Source organism: Chrysemys picta, chromosome 8, assembly GCF_011386835.1.
Source record: "Chrysemys picta bellii isolate R12L10 chromosome 8, ASM1138683v2, whole genome shotgun sequence".
NCBI lineage: Eukaryota > Metazoa > Chordata > Testudines > Emydidae > Chrysemys > Chrysemys picta.
This window is the reverse complement of record NC_088798.1, coordinates 36,138,350-36,160,866: the sequence shown is the minus strand read 5'-3', so window position 1 is coordinate 36,160,866 and position 22,517 is coordinate 36,138,350. Positions and strand designations below refer to the sequence as shown.

The following is a 22,517-nucleotide window of genomic DNA, read 5'->3' as shown; positions in this document are numbered from 1 at the left end:
GTAGTTTCAATATTCTGTTTTCTCCTCATTGTTCATTGTGTGCCCGCATGCCTTCTTTACTGCACACTAATTAAACCCTGCTCTAAAGACAGAATTATCAATTTCCTCATGGGCTTTTCTATGGCGCTCATTACTACAGTATCTGAGTGCTTCACATTCATTTTCATTACAGCCTGTGAAATGAGGGGTTATCATCCCCATATTACCTATGGGGAACTGAAGCAGAGAGAAATAAAGAAAGTGTTCACTAATTCTGGGTGCTCAATTTGAGACTTCTAGAACCGGATTTTTTCAGAGAACTTAGCATTCTATATCACTTTATATTTTTCAAAGTACAGCCCCAATGACTTTAGTTGCAGGTGTTAGTGCTCAGAACCTATACAAATTAGACCCTGGGGTCTCAAGTCAGGCACCCAGAAAATGAGAGAAACAATTACTGACCACCCGTGAAAAGAAAGGTTTAAGCAACTTGCCCAGCATCACCTAGGAGCTCTGTGGCAGGGGAAGGGATATAAACCAATTCTCAAGGCAGCATTCAACTGCTTTAACCATAAGACCCATCCTCTTTGTTCCTGCAATCCCCTCTCATTCATTACACACCTTTCAACTTCTGCAATAAATATAGCAGAGATTCTACAGACAGACAATCTCTTTTATTACACAACCCTGATTCCTCCCCATAGCAGGTCCATCCTGTACACAGAATAAGACAGAAGCCCTATGGAAAAATGGTATGTGATCATGTAAAGACTATTATATGCATGTACACAAGATGGCCAAATTAAGGTTGCACAACCTTAATTCTGCATTTCCTAACCTCTGGCTTGACTTTGCAACCCTACTAATGTTCTTTTAGCAGAGTTTTTGCATGTGTGTGTAATTTGCTAGTTTTTAAAATGAGCAAACTGAAGATACAGAAATTTGATCACGACATCCAAATGGGTTATCAGCAGAGTTGGGCAGACCTTTGCCTCTTGAGCAAAAAGAGTAATTTATAGCAGTAGTAGGCTGTCCTTCTTTATATGATGTGTGGATTAACACTAGAGGAGAACGAGATACACACTTTACTAGTGGTTAATCACAGATATTTGCTAACAGCAAAGGAATAGTGAGATTCAGCAGTCTGAGGTTCCATTACAGGTTCTGGAATAAATTGTACACAGTGAGTACGGTCTTCTGCCCGTTCCCTGAAGTGAGAATCCTTCTGCTCAATCCTCCCTACTCTGGCCTTGTCCTGGTCCTGTCTTTTCCCTACCCCGGCTCACCCTCCCAGTTCCATTCTCCTCACGTAACCAGCCCTTCTCCACTCATCAAGCTTCTACTTCTAGCCCAGTGGTTCTCAACCTATTTACCATTACGCAGCCCACAATGTGTTATATGGTCACATCCAATACTACCTATATGGCCCTGCGGATGTCACATGGCTGCAGCTGTGTGCTGATTGGGCCACAAGTGGTGCACAGGCTCCAGGTTGAGAACCACTGTCCTAGCCCCAGTCTTGTTGCCCAGTAAGTCCTTGTGTCATCCTTCCAGTCTGTCTTGGTCCCAGTGTCCCCACACAGCCACTACCAGTTCTCCCACTTCAACCCTCAGCTCTTTGTTCTCAGTCTCCTTCCCCAGTCATTCTCAGATCCCTGCTTCTCCTCATCCAATCTCTCTCCTCTCACTCCCCCATTCACAGTCTCCACCCCCACTGGTTCCCAGTCCCAATCTCCCTCCATTGGCTCTTGTCAAAATTCAGTCTTCTGCACTTTCGCCTGCAGGTTCCTCGTTCCAGACTATGTTCCTCCCACCCCTCACAGGTCCAGATCTTTTCTCCATGGCATCTGAATCAGGCAGCTTCTCACTCCACACTGCCTGGACCCACGAAGGGAGACGCTGACAGCACAGAAGAGACAGGCTTCCTACCTTCAGCTCAGGGGTCCAGACAAGGACCTGGCATGGTTCGCAGCTGCAATTGCAGTGGAATTCCTGCTCAGCCCCAGGCTGGAGCAAGCCCAATGTAGGAACACTCTTTTTAACTGCTAAAATCTAAGAAGTCTCTGAACATGTGCGAACTGTGATTTTTTTTTTTTAAGGCTCACAACTTGGCCAAATGTGGGTGGATTTTCACTGTGATGGCAAAAGGCACATCCCTGACACAAAGATCATCCCCTGTCAAATTTCAAGTCCCTGCTCTGAAGTGGGGGTGGGGAACACTACACTTTCTCAAAGAAAAGGTCACCAGAATTTTTTAACAAGGGGAAAACAAATGTATTTCCCCCATGCCTTGTTCTCAGAAATGGCTGAGCCATTTTGGCTGAATATTTAAAAAAAACATTCAGTATTAGGCAGATATCTGGCATGGAAATCATCAGCCCAAATCACTGAAGTTATGTACAACTGACAACAGGGTCAGAGCAACTGAAATCAGAAGTGTTGGGCAACCTCAGTAATAGACAGTGCTGTCAGCTCTGCCCATAATCAAATACTTCAAAAAGCTATTTACTGGCTGCCAAAAAAGAATGCAGCACTTTACATGAATGGCTGATCCTTCCTTCTAGCTTCCCAATTCCAAAGGAAACAAACAATAAGTGGCAGGGCCGGCTTCAGGTTTTTTGCTGCCCCAAGCAAAAATAAAAAAGGGGGAAAAAAAACAGAATGCCGCCCCTTGAAAAATGCCACCCCATGCACAAGTTTGGAACGCTGGTGCCCAGAGCCGGCCCTAAGAAGTGGGTAAGTTAATAAACACAACACCGTTCATTGGGTCTTGTAAAAAAATCTCTAAATCCAATCTAAACTCTGCTGACAAAATGAACCCTAAAACTTCAAAATATAAAGGACATCCAGAACAGGAACTGGTTAAAGCTTACTAGTTTATATAATCATGAAATTTACAGGGTTGATGCCAAATTAAAATGATAAAACAAAAACAAGATAGTGTATTAAAATTTTGTCTCTCTCAAAGCATAAGTACAGTAAGTACTGAATGCATTGCCTCTACCAACAACCAGAAGACTGTTAGAAGCTATGAATGTTTATCTATGCACTGCACAGGGAATCTCAGTTGCTTCTTCTGATGGGTTCTAATATCTTATCAGCTCTTGAGCTTGCATAACAAAGCGCTAGAGATAAGAGTGCTGATCTATATAAAGGAAAAAAATTCAATAATTATGAAAAATAAAATGCTAAGATGGAATTTCTTTGTATACATGGTCTCCTTTTTGTCATCTGCTCTTTTATTTCTTTGGTATTTTTTATAAAAATTATAGGATGACACTTCTTCCTCAAAGCATCTTTCTTAATTGAAGAAAATGGACACTGCATATATGAAAACAAGCCAAAATTTCATGACCTGCTTACAGTGCCAATAAGGACACAGATCCTGTTCCTGTGAAGTCAATAGAGAAGCTTCCTTGATATTAACAAGACCAATATCAAGTCCCAAAGATTTCGCCATGAGGTGGGCCGGATGAAAGGAAGACACTTTAGGTCACCAACGGTGGAGGAAGTTGACTGACACCGGCACAAAAGGAAGGATGGTTTGGGGAAATTTAAAAAATGTAAATAACTAGACAAAAACTTTTGATAATGTGTATATTCTGTCCTATTCTTGTTTCTCTCTCATCTATTTATACAGTAAGCTTGCAGGGGCAGAAACTGTCTGTCTTACTAGAATTGCACACCGCAACTGAAAACAACTCTAACATATCTTTGGGCTCTACCATAATATAAACATTAAATAATTACAATGATTAATAATAAAAAAACTGCATTTGATTAATTGTGAATGGGGAGGGAAGTGTTTTGAAAATTAAAATCATACCTAGAAGTGACGTCTCCTTTGCAAATGCTGCAGCAATAGCTGGGTCCAATGCTGGTTGCCCATCACCAGATGGAAGATCAGGTCGAGTATAGTCCCTACTTTTATCATTGTTGTACTTCACATTTAAATTCACCAGTTTGGAAAAATCAATCCGTAGGGTACAGCAAGCATTATAAATATTTTGACCATCTAATGCCTGAAAGAGGAAAAATGTATTTAATAATATACAATATTGCTTGGTCACAACTGCTGAAGTCTGATAAAAGTGAGCACACTTTTGTCCATTTAAACTAAAATTATTTAGTTTAAAAACCAATAAAGATCAAACGCATTACGTAGCTCATAAAGGTCATTCCTGGAAGCTTTTTAAATTCCCTTACCTTGCAAAATTTTGCATACCAAAATACCGGGAGATTTATAGTAGCATTTTAGTTCAGCAAAACTTGGGACCTCGTTTGTCAGATCTACTGAATTAGCCCGTTTTACACGCTGCTTGGTATTTAACTCAGGTTTAATGCAGATATACTGTAAAATTTCCAAAAGTTAAAACCCCAATAAAGCATTCTTTCTAAAGGGGCATTAGAGAGAGACAGAAGACTAAATAAAAAGCATTAAAATAATATGTAAAAAGTGGTTATGTGGAGGATCACAGTATTTGCATTGTTCTAGTAGAATGTTTTTTGTTCTACTGTTAAACAAGAGCAGCAGCAACACTTAAAAGATAAATGAAAAAGATCTGCTACACCTATTTTAAGGCAATTTTTTAAAACAAACAATTCCTTACTGTTACTGTGGTTCGAGATGTGATGCAACAGTATTCCGCTTAGCTGTGTGCGTGCCCACCGCACCAGAGCTGGAGAATTCTGCCTAGCAGTACTCACAAAGGGATGGTGCTTGCGCCTTGTGGCCATAATCCCTCCCCTGGCTATATGAGGTGGTGCTGCTTCGACCCCCTGCAGTTCCTTTGCACAGAACACCCAGAGACTAGACTCCAATGCAGAGGGGACGTAGGATGGGTCGTGGAATACATGTCCGCATCTCATCTTTAACAATTTCTTCTTCCTTGAGTACATGGAGCCATGTATTCCATTTAGGTGACTCACAAGCAGTACACAAAAGCAATTGTTAGATGTAAGAGTGTATTCAGGACAATTTACTTTCTATTAGGATAGATCGAAGTAATTGTTGAATGTATAGTATGTATTCAGATGTTTAAACTTCATAGAAACTAGTAGAAAATTACTTGTATTGTTTTCACTTATCTATTCCTGTCATAATGTAATAGCAAACATTTACATGGTAAATACCCTTGCAACTAAATTACACATCAAAGAAATCTTGTGAAATGCTAATGACGGACTTAAGGGCTTTAACAGAAAAAGTTAATTTCAAGCAAGTGGCCATTCTGTATATCAGAAATCTTCAATCTGTGCGGTGTGCCCCCACAGGGGGCGTGGAGTAATGTTAGAGGAAGGGGCACAGCTGGGTCCCAGACCAGCCCCCCACAGGGGATGGGGAGGGAGCTCCGCCCAGCTCTGCTCCTGGCCCCGCGCTAGCGGTCCCAGCCGCCAGCCCTGCCGCAGGCCTCGGCCCCCTTACGTCGGCCTCGGCCCCCTTACCCCTGTCTGTGCTTCCAGCTCCATGGGGGAGGGGCGCGAGATAAAACATTTGGGGACCACTGATATATGTGGTTGGAGGTCAAAAATCTAAGTGCATTCCTCAGCCATCATCATCAAAGGAAAGGCGCACATGGGTAGATAGACTGTCAGCTTGTCTTCTGTGAGAAGATATAAACATGAATTCAAAGAAAGGCTCCTGTATCTCTGGACTGTTTGGATTCTAACATGGCAGAAAAACTGAACGAGAAAACAGAGATCCCCAGAGTTATTCTGGGTAGCCCTGAAAGACTTTTGGGAAACTGGTGTCTATTACATCACTGCCACCATTTGGAGTTACAAACTGTACCTGTTATATCTTAACCTGCCCTAGCCTCTCAATAACTCATTCTTTTTTCTTAGCTAATAAACCTATATACAGTTTACTACAGAACTGACTGCGACCATTGTGTTTGGTGTAAGGTCTGGAGTACCAATTGATCTAGGGTGAGTAACTGGTCTCTTGGGACTGGGAGAAACCTGATGTGGCATGATTTTAGGTTTAAATAACCTTTTATCACAAAGTTTAATTTGTCTGGTTGGCAAGATAGGCTGGAGAGGGTAACGGGATTTGTCTGTGACTCCATTGTGTTAAGACTGGTATAGTGAGCTAGGAGCTCACATTTGTTACTGGCTTGGTGTAATCTAATTATAGAACATACAACCAGTTTGGGGTGTCTGCCCTCGTTTTCTGACAGTCTGCCTTGAGATAGTAATTCACAGTGGTGAGCCGCTTCAGACAATGTGACAGGTTTAGTTCATAAATAGGTATATGAATGACCATATAGCAGCCCTGCAAATGTCCAATATTGAGACAGCACTGAGGAACGCTACTGACTTTGCTTGTGCTCTCATCAAATGAGCCTGCACCCTCTGAGGAGGCATAGCCAAAGCTTTTTTATAGGCAGCCTTGATACGGGATGTTATCCATTTAGAGATTGTCTGTGAAGAGACCACTTCGTATGACACAAACAGGTGAGAAGAATCAAGAAACGGTTTAGTCCTGTCCAGATAGAAGGCTAGACATCACCTGACATCTAATGTATGGAGATGAATGCAGCTTTGGAAAGGACACAGGTAAATATACTGCCTGGTTCAAATGAAACTGAGAAACCACTTTAGACAAAAATTTCAGGTGTGGTAGTAAATCACTTTGTCCTTAGAGAATTGTGTATAAGGAGGCCATCAGTGCCTGCAACCCTCCTTGTGGATGTTATCACTACCAGGAACCAAGTCTTCTGACACAAAAGCAGAAACAGACAAGATGCCAAGGGCTCAAATGGAAGCCTCATTAAAGCTGCTAGGATCGTGCTAAGATTCCACAGGAAGCAACTCTCAGACTGGAAGATGGAGACAAAATCCTTTTAAGAATCTTGCTACCCTGGCATTGGAAAAGACTGATCTTCAATTAATAGGAGGATGAAATGCGGATATCCCTGCCAGATATACTCTCAATGAGCTAAGCACACGACCCAATGACTGAAGGTGCAGCAAGTACTCCAGCTGGCTTCTATTCAGGGCATCTTGAACTCCACAGGCCAGCGAACACAATGAAAACTACTTCCATTTTGCCCAAAAGGCCATTCTGGTAGAGGGTTTTCTATTGCTGAGTAGGACTTGTTGAACAGCCACCAAACTTCCTCCTCATTTAGTCATGAAGCAGTCACATCATGAGATTCAGGAAGCTGAGCACGGAATATAAGAGGCAACCATGATTCTGTGTGAATAGGTCAGGATGGAGAGGAAGGGATATAAGAGGCTGAACTGACAGAGCGAGGAGGTCGGAGAACCAGCACTGCCTCAGCCACACCGGGGCAATGAGAATGAGCGTGGCCCGACCCAACCTCAGATTGAGCATGACCTGTGGGATGATCGGAATTGGGGGGAAAGCTTACGGGAGAGCCAACTGCCACCTGAGATGGAAAGCACAGGACAGGGAACCCAGACTAAGGTCCCCTCAAGAGCAGAATAAGTCAATTGCCAGAATGCCCAAAGCTGAGAAGATGACATAGAGGACACTTGTCTTCAGAGACCTTTCATGACTCAGGAAAAAATTCCTGCTGAGATAGTCCGCAAGATGATTCTGGATCCTAGGTAAGTAGTCGGCTATTGGCATGATACTCTCCACAATGCAGAAGTACCACAATATGATTGCCTCCTGGAGTGTGCTCCCCCTTGCTTGTTCACATATACATTGTGGTGGTACTGTCAGTAAGTATGCGAACCACTGAGCCCAATATGGTCCAGAAAAGCATGACATTGTAGATGGCCTGAAGTGCCAGCACACTGATATGCAGTGCGGCCTGCATCTCTGACCTTGACTTTTCAGCAGCCCCAGATGTGCTCCACAGCCCATCAGGGAGGCATCGGTGACAACAGACCTGGTTGGTAAGGGCCAGACAAAGGGAACACCCTGACAAACATTCTCCGGAAGTGTCCATCACTGCGATATGTCCAGGACCAGTGGAGGAAGATGGACCAATCTGTCCAAGTGAAGAGTTGGACAGACAACTGTCCTGAGACACATTTGAAGGAGGCAAAAACGCAACCTTGCATTTGCAACTGTCAGTTGGCAAAAATGCTCTCAAACTAGTAGAGTCTATAAGAGCAACAATTAACTCAATTTTCTGAATGGGAACCAAAGTTGACTTTCTGATGTTTAGGATGAGACCCAGATGTTCGAGCAAGTGCATGTAGTGTTGACATGGAAAAGGACTTCCTCTCTGGACACTGCCCCTCAGTAAACAGTCATCCAGGTATGGGAAGTTGTGGATTCCTTCCTTCCTGAGGTATGCCATCACCATGACCATACATTTGGTAAAAACCAAAGGGAAGCACCTCATACTGAAAATGGTGCTCCGCTATAACAAATCAAAGGAATGTTCTGTGGCTTGGCAAAATTGCCACATGAAAATGGGCATCCTGAAGGTCCAGAGCAACCAACCAGTCGTTCCAAGACAACGGGGGAAAATGTGTCAGGTATCTGATAAATCTGTTGAGGACATGAAGGTCAAGAAACTTACTCCTCCCTTGGATTTGGGCACCAGAAAGTACCATAAATAAAAGTTTTGACCCTGGTGTTCCGGCAGAACCCCCCTCCACTACTCCCAAAGCCAGTAGAGAGCAATCCTGCTCAAGGAGCAGCATCTCATGAGAGGTGTCCCTGAAGAGGGATGGGGAAGGAGGGGGGAGGAGGATGCAAAGGAACTGGACGGCATAGCCCCACTTGACAATGCTTAGAATCCTGATGTCAGTGGTGACTGAGACCCAAGCACTGGGAAAGGAAGCAAGTCTGTTCCCAAATGGAGCAAGCAAGGAGAAGGGAGCCATGACTGGAACACGGCTCTGGTCCAAGGAGTCAAAATGGGTACAGAGGACTCTTGGGAAAAGCATGTGGCCTGGCCAAACCAGAATGCCGCCTCCTCTGGGACCTATGCCCCTTTCTGGGTAGTCCTGCTGTCTCAGGGAGGGAAAGGCTGCCCAAATGTGGACTACAGATGCTGCTGCTGCTGACCACCACAGTGACATCTCTGCACTGCCGGTATATACACCCCCAAGGACTCAGCAGTTGAAAGGCAAATCCTCTATGGCCTGTTGCACATGGGGAGCAATATCCGGATTCCACAGCCAGGAAGCCCTTCTCATGGTCACTGCTGAGGCGATCACTCTGCGATGCAACGTGGACTGTAACAAAGTCTTAGCCACCAACCAGTCTTTGGTGATAAATGCTTGAAATTCCTCCCTCGAGGCTTCAGGGGATACATCAGGTCCATACATTTAGCGTTCTTATCCTTAGGAGTTGACTTACATCTGCTCTGTCAGGCTCTATTGTTCACAGCAGTTACGACCAGGATATCTGGGGCTGGATGTAAGTAAAACCCTCAAATCGCTGCACTGGAATGAAGTAGCATTTCTCCATGTGCTTCGCAATAGGCAGTACTGAAGCTGGATTGCTTCAGAGAACTTAGCAGGCTCTCAGAGCTCATCGTTAATAGGGAGGGCGACTAACAGGGGCAGGCAGCTGCAAGATATCCATCAATTTATGGGTATTCTCCTGCAGGAACTCTGCTTGAATACCCAGAGAAGCAGCCATGAACTACAAAAGATCCTGGTATGCCTTGAAATACTCAAATACCAAAGGAGCGGAAGAGCCAGGCACAAAGGAATCATCCGGGGACGAAGATAAAATGGTTAACTGTGCCAGATCCTACTCCAGGACTGATGAGACCTGGATGCGACAACTCTGGATGCTCTGCAAGGGAAAGATTCACTGGTGCCTGGGCTTGTGGCAGATCAACTGTCACCACCACAGACCTGGCCAGTGATTTCACCTTTAAGTGAGATGTAGATTGGAACCTCTGTGATCAAGAAGCAGGGGTCGGATCCAGAGTCAACAGTACAGGATCTCCATCCTCCCTGCATGGTATCAGGGAGTGGTTGACGGTTCCTGCTCTTTCCTGCATGCCAGCATTCACACTGTACCAGGCTGTGTCTCTTCTGGAAAGACAAGACACCATGCAACTTGGAACAACCTTAATCAGTCTCATGTGATCTTCTTCTCGCCACACTCAATGGGGAAGGACTCCTCCGTCTCTTTGGAGAGGTACCAGCTCCAGAGCAGGAAGTGGTAAAACTCTCAGAACCTGAGGGCGACCTCTGATCTAACACAGAGTCCAACGCTGCACTGCCTGTTCGAGCAGGTGCTGCTTTAGACAAAGTTCCCGTGCCACCTGAGTCCATCGTGTGAATGATTTGCAAATCGAACACCGATCCTTGATGTGGGCTTCCCCTAAGCACAGCAAGTACTGTATGTGGGGATTGTTGTTGGGAATTGCCCCCTCACATGATGGACAGTGTTTAAACCCTGGTGAGGACATCACCAGAGAAATGCCGTATATACTCGATCATAAGCCAGTTAGTTTATAAGCCGACCCCCCCCCCCAAAGATGGAGGAGTAAAAACGGAATTTTTTTATGACCCATTCATAAGCCGACTTTATAAATCAGAGGTTGGAAAACTTTGGCTCCCGGGCCATCAGGATAAGCCTCTGGCGGGCCGAGCCGGTTTGTTTACCTCGAGCGTCCGCAGGCACGGAGAAAACCTAAGTAAACAAAGTGTCCCGGCCCGCCAGCGGCTTACCCTGACGGGCTTGGACAGCAACTGGTGGGAAAATTTTCAGGGGGAGGGGGGAAGAGAGAGAGAAGCTGGGGGTCAGGGGAGTAATCCCTGCGAACCCCCCCCCCCCACATGACTCCCGCCTTAGCCCATCCCCTCTCCCTGTCCCATCCCTTTCCACCTTAGCTGGGGCGGGCCAGGGGAGGATGTCTCTGGCCTAGCCAGAGCTGCTTCGGCAGGCTGGGCGGCGCGGCCGCAGCCTGCTCCGGTGGGCCGGGCCGGGCGGCACAGCTACAGCCTGCTCTGGCAGGCTGGGCCAGGCAGCATGGCTGCAGCCTGCCAGCCCCTGAGCTGCAGCTGCTTCGGAGGCTGGGGGGAGAGCAGCGTGGCCAGAAGCAGAGAGACTCTGGCCCCTTCTGATTCTGCTAGCTGTGCTGCCTCTCCTTGCCCCCTCTGTTGGGGGCTGTGTCCCACCTCTCCCTCTCTATACCAATTCATAAGCCGACCCCCTTCTCTGATGCTTCCCCTTTTTACTAAAAAAATTCGGCTTATGAACGAGTATATACGGTACTTAAACTAAAGCTAACTAAAACTAACACTATATCAAGGGTGCTAATTAACTGTATACTGCTGGAAAGGTCACTAAGAAATAGAGAGGTTGTGAAGTTAGGAACCACACACAGCTCCAACTCCGGCCATGAGCAGTTAGAAGGATCTGAGGGGGGGTTGGGGTGGTGCCGCCGCCAAATACAGCCAGAGGGGAGCTCTGGTTACAAGAGACAAGCGCCGCTCCTCTACAGGTATGGCTAGGCAAAATTCTCCAGCTCACACGTGCTGGGGGTGCACACATCTAAGTGGAATACATGGCTGTATCAACTCAAAGAATTGTGTATTTTTCTAATTCCAAATGGAGTTGATGCATGTATCAGGCCCTTTTAGAGGTTTCTAAAATACTGAACATCTATATATGAATTTTCAAATTTTATTTTTGTTTAAAGAAAGTCACATCAGTGTTATTTTTCATGTTAGTGGTTCTTAATAAGAACTATTTTTCTCTCTAATTAAAGAGCTTAATACAGGAGAGTAATAGTTGAGGTTTTCACAGCTGATTAAGTTTTATTATTTGTTTGGAAAAAATTGTGCTCATATTAAACCAATATATGATTAATAAGTGATTCTATTAAATACAAATTATAGAATCATGGACTTTAAGGTCAGAAGGGACCATTATGAACGTCTAGCCCGACCTCCTGCACAATGCAAGCCATGGAATCTCATCCACCCACTCCCATAACAAACCCTTAACCTATGTCTGAGCCACTGAAGTCCTCAAATCATGGTTTAAAGACTTCAAGGTGCAGAAAATCCTCCAGCAAGTGACCAGTGCCCGACGCTGCAGAGGAAGGTGAACCCCCCCCGGGGCCTCTGCCAATATGCCCTGGAGGAAAATTCCTTCCTGACCCCAAATATAGCGATCAGCTAAAGCCTGAGGATGTGGGCAAGACTCACCAGCCAGACACCCAGGAAAGAATTCTCTGTAGTAACTCAGATCCCACCCCATCTAACATCCCATCACAGGCCATTGGGCATATTTACCGCTAATAGTCAAAGATCAATTAATTGCCAAAATTAGGCTATCCCATCATACCATCCCCTCCATAAACTTATCAAGCTTAGTTTTGAAGACAGATATGTCTTTTGCCTCCACTGCTCCCCTTGGAAGGCTGTTCCAGAACTTCACTCCTCTGATGGTTAGAAACCTTCGCCTAATTTCAAGTCTAAACTTCCTGATGGCCAGTTTATATCCATTTGTTCTTGTGTCCACATTGGTTCTTAGTTTAAATAATTCCTCCCCCTCCCTGGTATTTATCCCTCTGACATATTTACAGAGAGCAATCGTATCTCCCCATAGCCTTCTTTTGGTTAGGCTAAACAAGCCAAGCTCTTTGAGTCTCCTTTCATAAGACAGGTTTTCCATTCCTCAGATCATCCTAGTAGCCCTTCTTTGTTCCTGTTCCAGTTTGAATTCATCCTTCTTAAACATGGGAGACCAGAACTGCACACAGTATTCCAGATAAGGTCTCACTAGTGCCTTTGTAAACGGTACTAACACCTCCTTATCTCTACTGGAAATACCTTGCCTGATGCATCCCAAGACCACATTAGCTTTTTTCATGGCCATATCACATTGGCAACCCATAGTCATCCTGTGATCAACCAATACTACGAGGTCCTTCTCCTCCTCTGTTACTTTCAACTGATGCGTCCCCAGTTTATAATAAAAATTCTTGTTATTAATCCCTAAATGCATGCCCTTGCACTTTTCACTATTAAATTTCATCCTATTACTTTATCTCCAGTTTACAAGGTCATCCAGATCTTCCTGTATGATATCCCAGTCCTTCTCTGTATTGGCAATACCTCCCAGCTTTGTGTCATCCACAAACTTTATTAGCACATTCCCACTTTTTGTGCCAAGGTCAGTAATAAAAAGATTAAATAAGATTGGTCCCAAAACCGATCCCTGAGGAACTCCACTAGTAACCTCCCTCCAGCCTGACAGTTCATTTTTAGTATGACCCGTTGTAGTCTCCCCTTTAACCACTTCCTTATCCACCTTTGAATTTTCATATTGATCCCCATCTTTTCCAATTTAGCTAATAATTCCCCATGTGGAACCGTATCAAATGCCTTACTGAAATTGAGGTAAACTAAATCCACTGCGTTTCCTTTGTCTAAAAAAATCTGTTACCTTCTCAAAGAAGATCAGGTTGGTTTGGCACGATCAACCTTTTGTAAAACCATGTTGTTTTTTGTCCCAATTACCATTGACCTCAACGTCCTTAACTACTTTCTCCTTCAAATTTTTTTTCCAAGACCCTGCATACTACAGATGTCAAACTAAGAGGCCTATAGTTACCCGGATCACTTTTTTCCCTTTCTTAAAAATAGGAACTATGTTAGCAATTCTCCAGTCATATGGTACAACCCCTGAGTTTACAGATTCATTAAAAATTCTTGCTAATTGGCTTGCAATTCCATGTGCCAGTTCCTTTAAAATTCTTGAAGATTATCTGGGTCCCCTGATTTAGTTACATTAAGCTGTTCAAGTCTGGCTTCTACCTTGGATGTTGTAATATCTACATCCATATCCTCACTCCCATTTGTCATCCTACCATTATCCCAAAACTCCTCATTAGCCTCATTAAAGACTGAAGCAAAGTATTTGTTTAGATATTGGGCCATGCCTAGATTATCCTTAACCTCCACTGCATCCTCAGTGTTTAGCAGTCTCACTATTTCTTTCTTTGTTTTCTTCTTATTTATATGGATAGAGAACCTTTTACTATTGGTTTTAATTTCCTTTTCATGACTTTTAGCTTTTCTCACTTTATCCCTACATGTTCTGACCTCAATAAGGTAGTTTTCCTTCCTGATCCCTCCTATTTTCCACTTCTTGTAAGCTTTCTGCTTTTTCTTAATCACCTCTCTGAGATGCTTGCTCATCCAGCTTGGTCTACAACTCCTGCCTATGAATTTTTTCCCCTTTCTTGGGATTCAGGCTTCTGATAGTTTCTGCAACTTTGATTTGAAGTAATTTCAGGCCTCCTCCGCCTTTAGATCCACAAGTCCTTCAGTCCAATCCACTTCCCTAACTAATTTCCTTAATTTTTTAAAGTTAGCCCTTTTGAAATCAAAAACCCTAGTCACAGATCTATTTTTGTTTATCCTTCCATTTAGTTTGAACTGAATTAGCGCATGATCGCTCGAACCAAGGGTTGTCCTCTACAATAATTTCTTCTGTGAGGTCCTCACTACTCACCAAATACAAATACAGAAGGCCACATTCAAATACTATGTTGAAATCTACGTCACATGATAGTCCAGTTGACTGATGCCCGTTTCCTTAATTACACTTAATTTTTTAGGAAATTCTTTGCAAGTTTCATTTTTTATAACTAGTTGAAACAATTATGCATTGAAATTTTCCTAAAAGCAAAGAATGAGATCATTTCAAATTCTCATTTAGATTGATAGCACAATGGATATTAACAATGAAAAATTACTCACCTGGAATTCTTTTTTGAAACTATTATTTCACAGAATTCTTACTCTTGGGTCTTCTGCTCCCAGCACAAGACAGGGCAGAATTTCCCAAAGTTCAAAGCTTTTGAGTGCTCAAAGGCTGCAGTAGTAGCAGCAGGACTATCCATCTAAGCCCTTCTCACTGATCATGGTCCAACAAACTGCCATTACCTCATTTCCTAGAATCTTCTAGTCAGCTCTCTAATTGTGGAGGATAAATCAAGACCTCTCAAACTAGTCACAGGTGTAAAAAATTAACCACACACACACAAAAAAAAAAGCTAAAAAAATGTTCTTAGGGAAAAAAACAACAACAATTAGACAGACAGACACATTCTCTTCCTCGCTCGCTCTCCTTTAGAAAGGCATTATCCCATAGGATTCTCACTCTGACTCAGTGGATGTCTCAAAATAAAAGAAGTAATACTATAACAGGCACCGCACAAAAATAGACAAATGACCAATATTCTAGCTTTCAAAAATTCGCCAATTCAAATATGAGATGCCTGAAGAGAAACAAAACTAACAGAGGGCGAGAGAGTTTGGTCATTGGCTCAACAGCACTGAGGGACAGAAACTCCATCCACTGTAGTTGAATCTAGGCAACAACGCTTTGTATGATGGTTGCTGCCATGTGGCTGCTTTGCATATGTCAAATTAAAGACAGACTCAGGCTGGCATCAGAAACTGCCTTGCCTCACATTGTACAAACTGTGCAAGGGGTGGGCTGCAGGCCTGCCTGGTGTCGTTTGAGCATTGGCCTGCTAAACCTAGGGTTGTGAGTTCAATCCTTGAGGGGGCCACTTAGGAATCTGGGGCAAAATCAGTACTTGCTCCTGCTAGTGAAGGCAGGGGGCTGGACTCGATGACCTTTCAAGGTCCCTTCCAGTTCTAGGAGATAGGATAGCAATAGGAAATACAGTCTGCCAGCCATTTAGATATGGAACCTATGATAGAAATTTTGTCTGCTACACGTAGAATCCCAAAAGCCTTCTAATGTGACTTGTGGAGAAAGACCTCACTAAAACAGACATGCAAATACAGAAAAAGTTCCAGGAGAATGATTGGCTTAACAGGGAGGAATTCAGTTACCATCTTTGGAAGAAATATTTGATGAATTAGCAAGACCAACTGTATCTCTTGATATTTGGTATAAGATAGATCCAGTCATTACAGCTGAAAGCTCACCCACTTAGCAAGCTAATGCCACTGCCACCAGGAAAGTTATCTTCCACATAAAAAATAAAAATATTGAGCTCACAGGCAGAGAAATAGCTAATGATAGCTGATTTTGAGCTATGTCCAAACCACTGTAACAGGCCACAAAATGGGAGAGGGCGAAAGGGAGGAGTGTCAAATGTGTGAAGCTTCATCTTAATCTGATGACTATGGGTTGCAGATAGATTTACATTCAACTGGTTTACAATGGGCAGAAAGAATCATCAAATTAAGAGAAATGCAATTAGACTTTAATTCAGAAAGACAAAGGTAGTCAGGCATGTATAGAGGGCACTTAAAAGCATCCATCTGTGCTTGTTTGTATTTTCAACTTAGAACTGTAATTCCATCTGTCATCACCTGAAAGCGTAAGAACAACTTGAAGCACATAACTCAAGAACACTGAATCTCAGGAGTTCCTTCTTGCCAGGAGTGAGGCAAAGAGAACAAGATGACCCCTTGCAGCAGACATTAAAACTGTAACTGCTTGGGGCAGTGTGGAGCACCTTCAAGAATACTGAAACCTTATCTCTTCTGAGGTTGGCCAGAATCTTTGCAAGTACTGATGGAGAGCAGAGGTACTGATGGATAAGCATATAGAACCCTTCACATTCACAGTATGGAGATGGGATCCTGACAAATATGGTCATCTCCTGGTATCATATGGAGAAATCCTTGATCCAGGGACCACTTGTAGCATATGTTCTTCTCCAGGAAAATGGGAACTCCCAAGACAAAGCCTGCTTTTGCATCTACTATGCTTCCTGACACAGGAGCTGAAATCCAGAGGTCCCTGCTTGCTTATACAGAAATAATAGCCTATTTAAAAAAAGATCACCTTTAGGATTCTGAATGTCTGAAAATTCTTAGTCTATTCCAGGGTGACTACATCTCTTACACATTATAAAATTACATTAGTTAAAACTGGAAATCTAGTCCTAGCAGAAGAAGATCCATAGCCTATCATTAGGGAGGAGTTGCCCTGAAGTTATCATTCAGATGGGATGGGAAAGTCCCTCTGGAACTTGCTTCCACTACAATTTAGGTTTTAATGAGGTTATCCATATGGAGATATGTCACATGTACTATGCATACAGTTAGGGATAACCATAACACTCACAAGTATAGTTCAAAATGACCAGCTATGACAAATCTTCTTCCTAGAAGTATGATGTCCTCAAATGGTCTCTGAGGGACACCCTGGGACTTAAGAATTCAGATAGGGATGCCAGAACCATGGTGTTGACAAACTATTTTGGGGGCTCCTACATGGCAGTATCCTTGAATTAGCCCATCATCCAGAAGGGGAGACACATGCACTCCAGCCTGGCTCCAGGTAGGCCCCGACTACTGTCATTAAAATATGGAATACTCATACAAGTCTCAATGTCAATACAGAGAACTGGCAATGCTGTTCCTCTATAAATCTTAGGTTATGTCTACACTGCAATCAGATACCCACAGTTGGCCCGTGCCAGCTGACTCGTGCTCAAGCTAAGACATTTGGGCATAGACATTTGGGCTTGGCTGGAGCCCAAGCTCTGGGATCCTCCCCCACTCACAAGGTCTCAGAGCCCAGGCTACCTCCTGAGCCCAAACATTTACATTGCAATTAAGCAGCCCCTTAGCCCAAGTCAGCTGGCATGGGCCAGCCTTCAGTGTCTAACTGCAATGTAGACGTCCCCTAAGACAATGTTTGTGACTGAAATGTATCACTTTGTGCATGTTAGCATCTGAAAGACATCTGAAAGGTCCAGAAGCCTTCCTCTAAAACAGACATGATAGCCCAGAGTACACCAGAGTCTTGTCTCAGTGTTTTTTCACTTCACTTCAGTTGCACATATCATGATCCAATCCAGAGGTGGTGACAAAAACATAGATCAGCATGTCCAGAATCTATTCCAAGAGGAAATGACATTTTCATGGAAAACAAGTGATAGAGGAATGTATTTTTCACTATTTATGCTATCTGAATGAGTGAAGTTCCATAGGGCCAGAGGCTTCATAGCACACATTCTTGTCAATACCTCACTATTTTCTTCACAACACTCAGATAAATACCATCTCTTCCAAGTACTTACATCACTTGAGTTTTTCAAATTGCTCTTTAAAGTTCCTTACTAAGTCTTCAATTTCTGTTAAGGTCACATTCTCATTTCCTTTGAAGTGTGCCACTGGAAAATTAATTTCCCATTATCTTCTATAGTAAGAATGATGGAAAAATCATTTAACAACTTCACTATCTCATCATGCTTTTCAACTGACCCCCAGGCAGCCCACTAGTTTTTTAGAAGGCCTCGTCACACAGTCTTCTTACTTCTAATGTACTTCAAATGTATTTAAATAAGGGCAAGTCATTTCTTGTTCTCTTTTGTCTCCTTTCCAGTCAATTTTCAATTTAGCTGGCACAGTCTGTGATGCTCAAGACAGATTTTGGCTTTTTAAAGGATTTTTTTTTAACCCAATACTTTAACACTAAAAACTGTACTCATTCATTTTACTTACACAGTGTGGTCCTGATCTGTGATTGGGCCCTATAGGTGCTACCACAACACACAAAACAACAATTATTAGGGTATACATTATCTCTGTATGAAAAAGATTACTCTCTTTAAAAAGCAGGGGAAGAGTTTAGGACATTACTAAGATTAGCAATGTCTTATACTAACACATTTTTCAAATATCTTTTGTAAGCCACACAGGATAAATATGTAATTAAAGAATCAGGGGTAGCTTAAGTTTGGTTAAGGAATACATGTGCAGTAAAGAAAGGCCCTGACTAGCAAGTTGAAGGCAGGGCTTGAAAAAAGACGGTTACTCACCGTTGTAACTGTTGTTCTTCGAGATGTGTTGCTCATATCCATTCCAATTAGGTGTGCGCGCGCCGCGTGCACGATCGTCGGAGAATTTTCTACCCTAGCAACACCGGCGGGTCGGCTGTGGAGCCCCCTAGAGTGGCGCCTTCATGGCGCTGGATATATACCCCAGCCGACCCGGCGCCCCCTCAGTTCCTTCTTGCCGGCTACTCCGACAGTGGGGAAGGGGGGCGGGTTTGGAATGGATATGAGCAACACATCTCGAAGAACAACAGTTACAATGGTGAGTAACCGTCTTTTCTTCTTCGAGTGCTTGCTCATATCGATTCCAATTAGGTGACTCCCAAGCCCAACTTAGGTGGTGGGGTCGGAGTGAGACATTGCTGTGTGCAAAACCGCTGATCTGAATGCAGCATCGTCCCTGGACTGCTGCACTAGTGCATAGTGAGCTGTAAATGTGTGGACTGATGACCAAACTGCAGCTCTACAAATGTCCTGGATTGGAACTTGAGCCAGGAAAGCAGTCGAGGAAGCTTGGGCCCTCGTGGAGTGAGCGGTGAGGTGCGGTGTTGAGACACCTGCCAGGTCATAGCAAGTCCGGATGCAAGACGTGATCCAGGAGGATAGGCATTGTGAGGAGACCGGTAAGCCTTTCATTCGGTCGGCCACTGCAACAAAGAGTTGCGTCGTCTTTCTAAAGTGTCTTGTGCGGTCAATATAGAAAGCTAGGGCCCTGCGTACGTCCAGAGAATGCAAACGCTGGTCATGGCGAGTAGCATGTGGTTTAGGATGGAAGACTGGGAGAAATATATCCTGATTGATGTGAAACGGAGAGACCACCTTAGGAAGAAAGGCAGGATGTGGACGAAGCTGCACTTTATCCTTATGGAAAACTGTGTAAGGGGGCTCGGATGTAAGCGCCCTGAGTTCAGAAACGCGCCTTGCTGAGGTGATGGCTACGAGGAAGGCTGTCTTCCAGGATAGGTACAGAAGTGAACAGGTGGCCAGTGGCTCGAATGGAGGACCTGTGAGCTTGGAAAGACCCAGGTTGAGATCCCACGTCGGAACGGGTTGACGCTGTTGTGGGTACATCCGGTCCAAGCCCTTGAGGAACCTAACGACCATCGGGTTAGAGAATACCAAGGACGCGCGTTCCCCTGGATGAAAAGCCGATATGGCGGCCAGGTGAACTCTAATTGAAGATATCGCCAAACCCTGCTGTTTTAGGGAGAGGAGATATTCCAATATGAGAGGAATGGGTGCCTGTAACGGGGACGTGGCTCGTTGTTCGCACCAACAGGAGAACCGCTTCCACTTGGCCAAGTACGTGGTCCGTGTAGAAGGCTTCCTACTGCTCAGCAGAATCTGTTGGACAGAGTGCGAGCATTGTTGCTCTGCCTGGGTGAACCATGGAGCAACCACGCCGTGAGGTGGAGCGATTGCAGGTCGGGGTGACGCAGCCGGCCGTGGTCCTGAGAGATGAGATCTGGACACAATGGGAGCGGGATCGGTGTCTGAACCGAGAGCTCTAACAGTGTGGTGTACCAGTGTTCTCTCGGCCACGCTGGAGCGACCAGAATTACTTGCGCCTGGTCTCTGCGTAATTTGAGCAGCACCTTGTGGACCAGAGGAAATGGAGGGAAGGCATAAAACAGGTGGTCTTTCCAGGGGAGGAGAAACGCATCCGAGAGAGAGCCCGGAGCTCGCCCTTGTAGGGAGCAGAACACGTGGCACTTCCTGTTGGCTCGAGATGCAAACAGGTCTACCTGGGGAAACCCCCACCTCTGGAAAACGGAATAGATGATGTCTGGACGGATAGACCACTCGTGCGTCTGAAAGGACCTGCTGAGTCGGTCCGCTAAAGTGTTCTGGACTCCAGGGAGGAACGATGCCGTGAGATGGATTGAGTGGGCGATGCAGAAGTCCCATAGGCGAATCGCCTCTTGGCATAGAGTCGACGAACGTGCTCCTCCTTGCCTGTTGATGTAAAACATGGCCGTGGTGTTGTCGATGAGAACTAACACACAGCGGCCACATAGGAGGTTGAGAAATGCTTGGCACGCCAAATGCACCGCCATCAGTTCCCGAACATTGATGTGCAGGGATAGCTGGGGTGCAGTCCACAGGCCCTGGGTATGGTGTTCGTTGAGATGGGTACCCCAACCCAGCGATGATGCGTCTGTGACCAGGTGCAGAGAGGGTAGTGGGGCGTGAAATGGCATCCCCTCGCAAACCACACTGTGATCTAGCCACCAGGTGAGGGAGGTCAGGACCGAGTTCGGGACCGTGACCACCATGTTCAGGCTGTCCCGACATGGGCGGTATACCGATGACACCCAGGTCTGGAGTGGGCGAAGCCGAAGTCTGGATAGCGTATCCTCTCTCCACCGTGCGAAGGACCCAACGGTCCGAGGTTATAAGGGACCAAGCACGGTGGAAATGGGAAAGGCGATCCTGAAAGGAGGGGGCTGGATCCTGGGGGATGACTGGGGCGCCGTCCTCGACCGCACCTTCAAAAGTTCTGCCTGGGGCCTGAAGGTGGCCTTGGTGGCCCCTGGTTCTGACCGGGTTGAGGGCCGGTCCACCTTCTCCTACCACCTCGCCCCCGCCTTCTGGCAGAGTCCTGTCTCTGACGAGGTGGAGGGGGGTAGAAACGTTGAGGCTGGGGCCTAAATGGTCTGCGCTGGGGACCCGCAACATGCATCCCCAGGGAGCGCATGATTGTTCTCGAGTCCTTGAGGCTCTGCAGATGAGAGTCCGTCTTGTCCGAGAACAATCCCTGTCCCTCAAAGGGCAGATCCTGCAGGGTTTGCTGCAGTTCCGGAGGCAAACCCGAAACCTGGAGCCAGGAGATCCTCCGCATAGCGATACCTGAGGCCAGGGTTCTCGCAGCCGAGTCTGCTATGTCCAAGGAGGCCTGCAAGGAGGTCCGAGCCACCTTCTTACCCTCCTCTACCAAGGCCCCGAACTCTTCCCTGGAGTCTTGGTGAACCAATTCCTTGAACTTCCCCATAGAGTTCCAGGAATTAAAGTTATAGCGGCTCAGGAGCGCCTGCTGGTTAGCCGCTCTGAGTTGTAACCCTCCGGCTGAATAAACCTTACGCCCAAACAAATCGAGGCGCTTAGCTTCCTTCGATTTGGGCGCTGCGGCCTGTTGACCGTGGCGCTCCCTTGCATTCACTGATGACACCACCAGTGAACACGGCTGGGGATGAGTATACAGGTACTCATAGTCCTTTGAGGGGACAAAGTACTTTCTTTCCACCCCTCTGGCTGTGGGTGGGATAGAGGCAGGAGTTTGCCATATCGTAGTGGCGTTAGCCTGGATCGTGCGGATCAGGGGCAACGCCACTCTGGATGGGGCATCCGCAGAGAGGATGTTCACAATGGGGTCTTGCACCTCCACTATCTCCTCTGCCTGAAGGTCCATATTACGTGCCACCCTACGTAATAGGTCCTGGTGTGCCCGGAGATCTATCGGGGGTGGACCTGTGCTCGTTGTGCCCGCCACTGCCTCATCTGGGGAAGATGAGGAAGATGCCTCAGGTGGCAAGGGATCCAAGGGCGGGTCCTGGTCCAATGAGCCCTGGAGCGGAGCATCACCTGCCCCTGGGTCCAGGACGTCAGGTGGTGCGGGCACGGAAGCCTCCATGCCCCCTGGAGGAGGGCGAGAGATGGTGGACTCTGGGGCCCTTCGCTCAGAGTGCACCGAGCGAGAGGCTGATGGTGGAGCCCCTTGAGCTTGGTGGTACGCCCACGGGGTCCAGAACGACCAGTGCGAAGGTCCCTGAGCGGGATCCTCCGCTACCTCCTGCCAGTGGC

General features: G+C 45.5%; 1 protein-coding gene across 8 annotated transcripts in view; it reads right to left on the bottom strand.

Moving 5' to 3' along the window:
* Positions 1-22,517, bottom strand: part of PTBP2 (polypyrimidine tract binding protein 2) — an 86,562-nt gene that overhangs the window by 18,905 nt on the left and 45,140 nt on the right. For all 8 annotated transcript variants that reach the window (XM_005307530.4, XM_008165778.3, XM_005307531.4 and 5 more), the window contains one exon: positions 3,806-4,001. In XM_005307530.4, the coding sequence (XP_005307587.3) occupies positions 3,806-4,001 (196 nt within the window). The remainder of the gene's footprint in view (positions 1-3,805; positions 4,002-22,517) is intronic.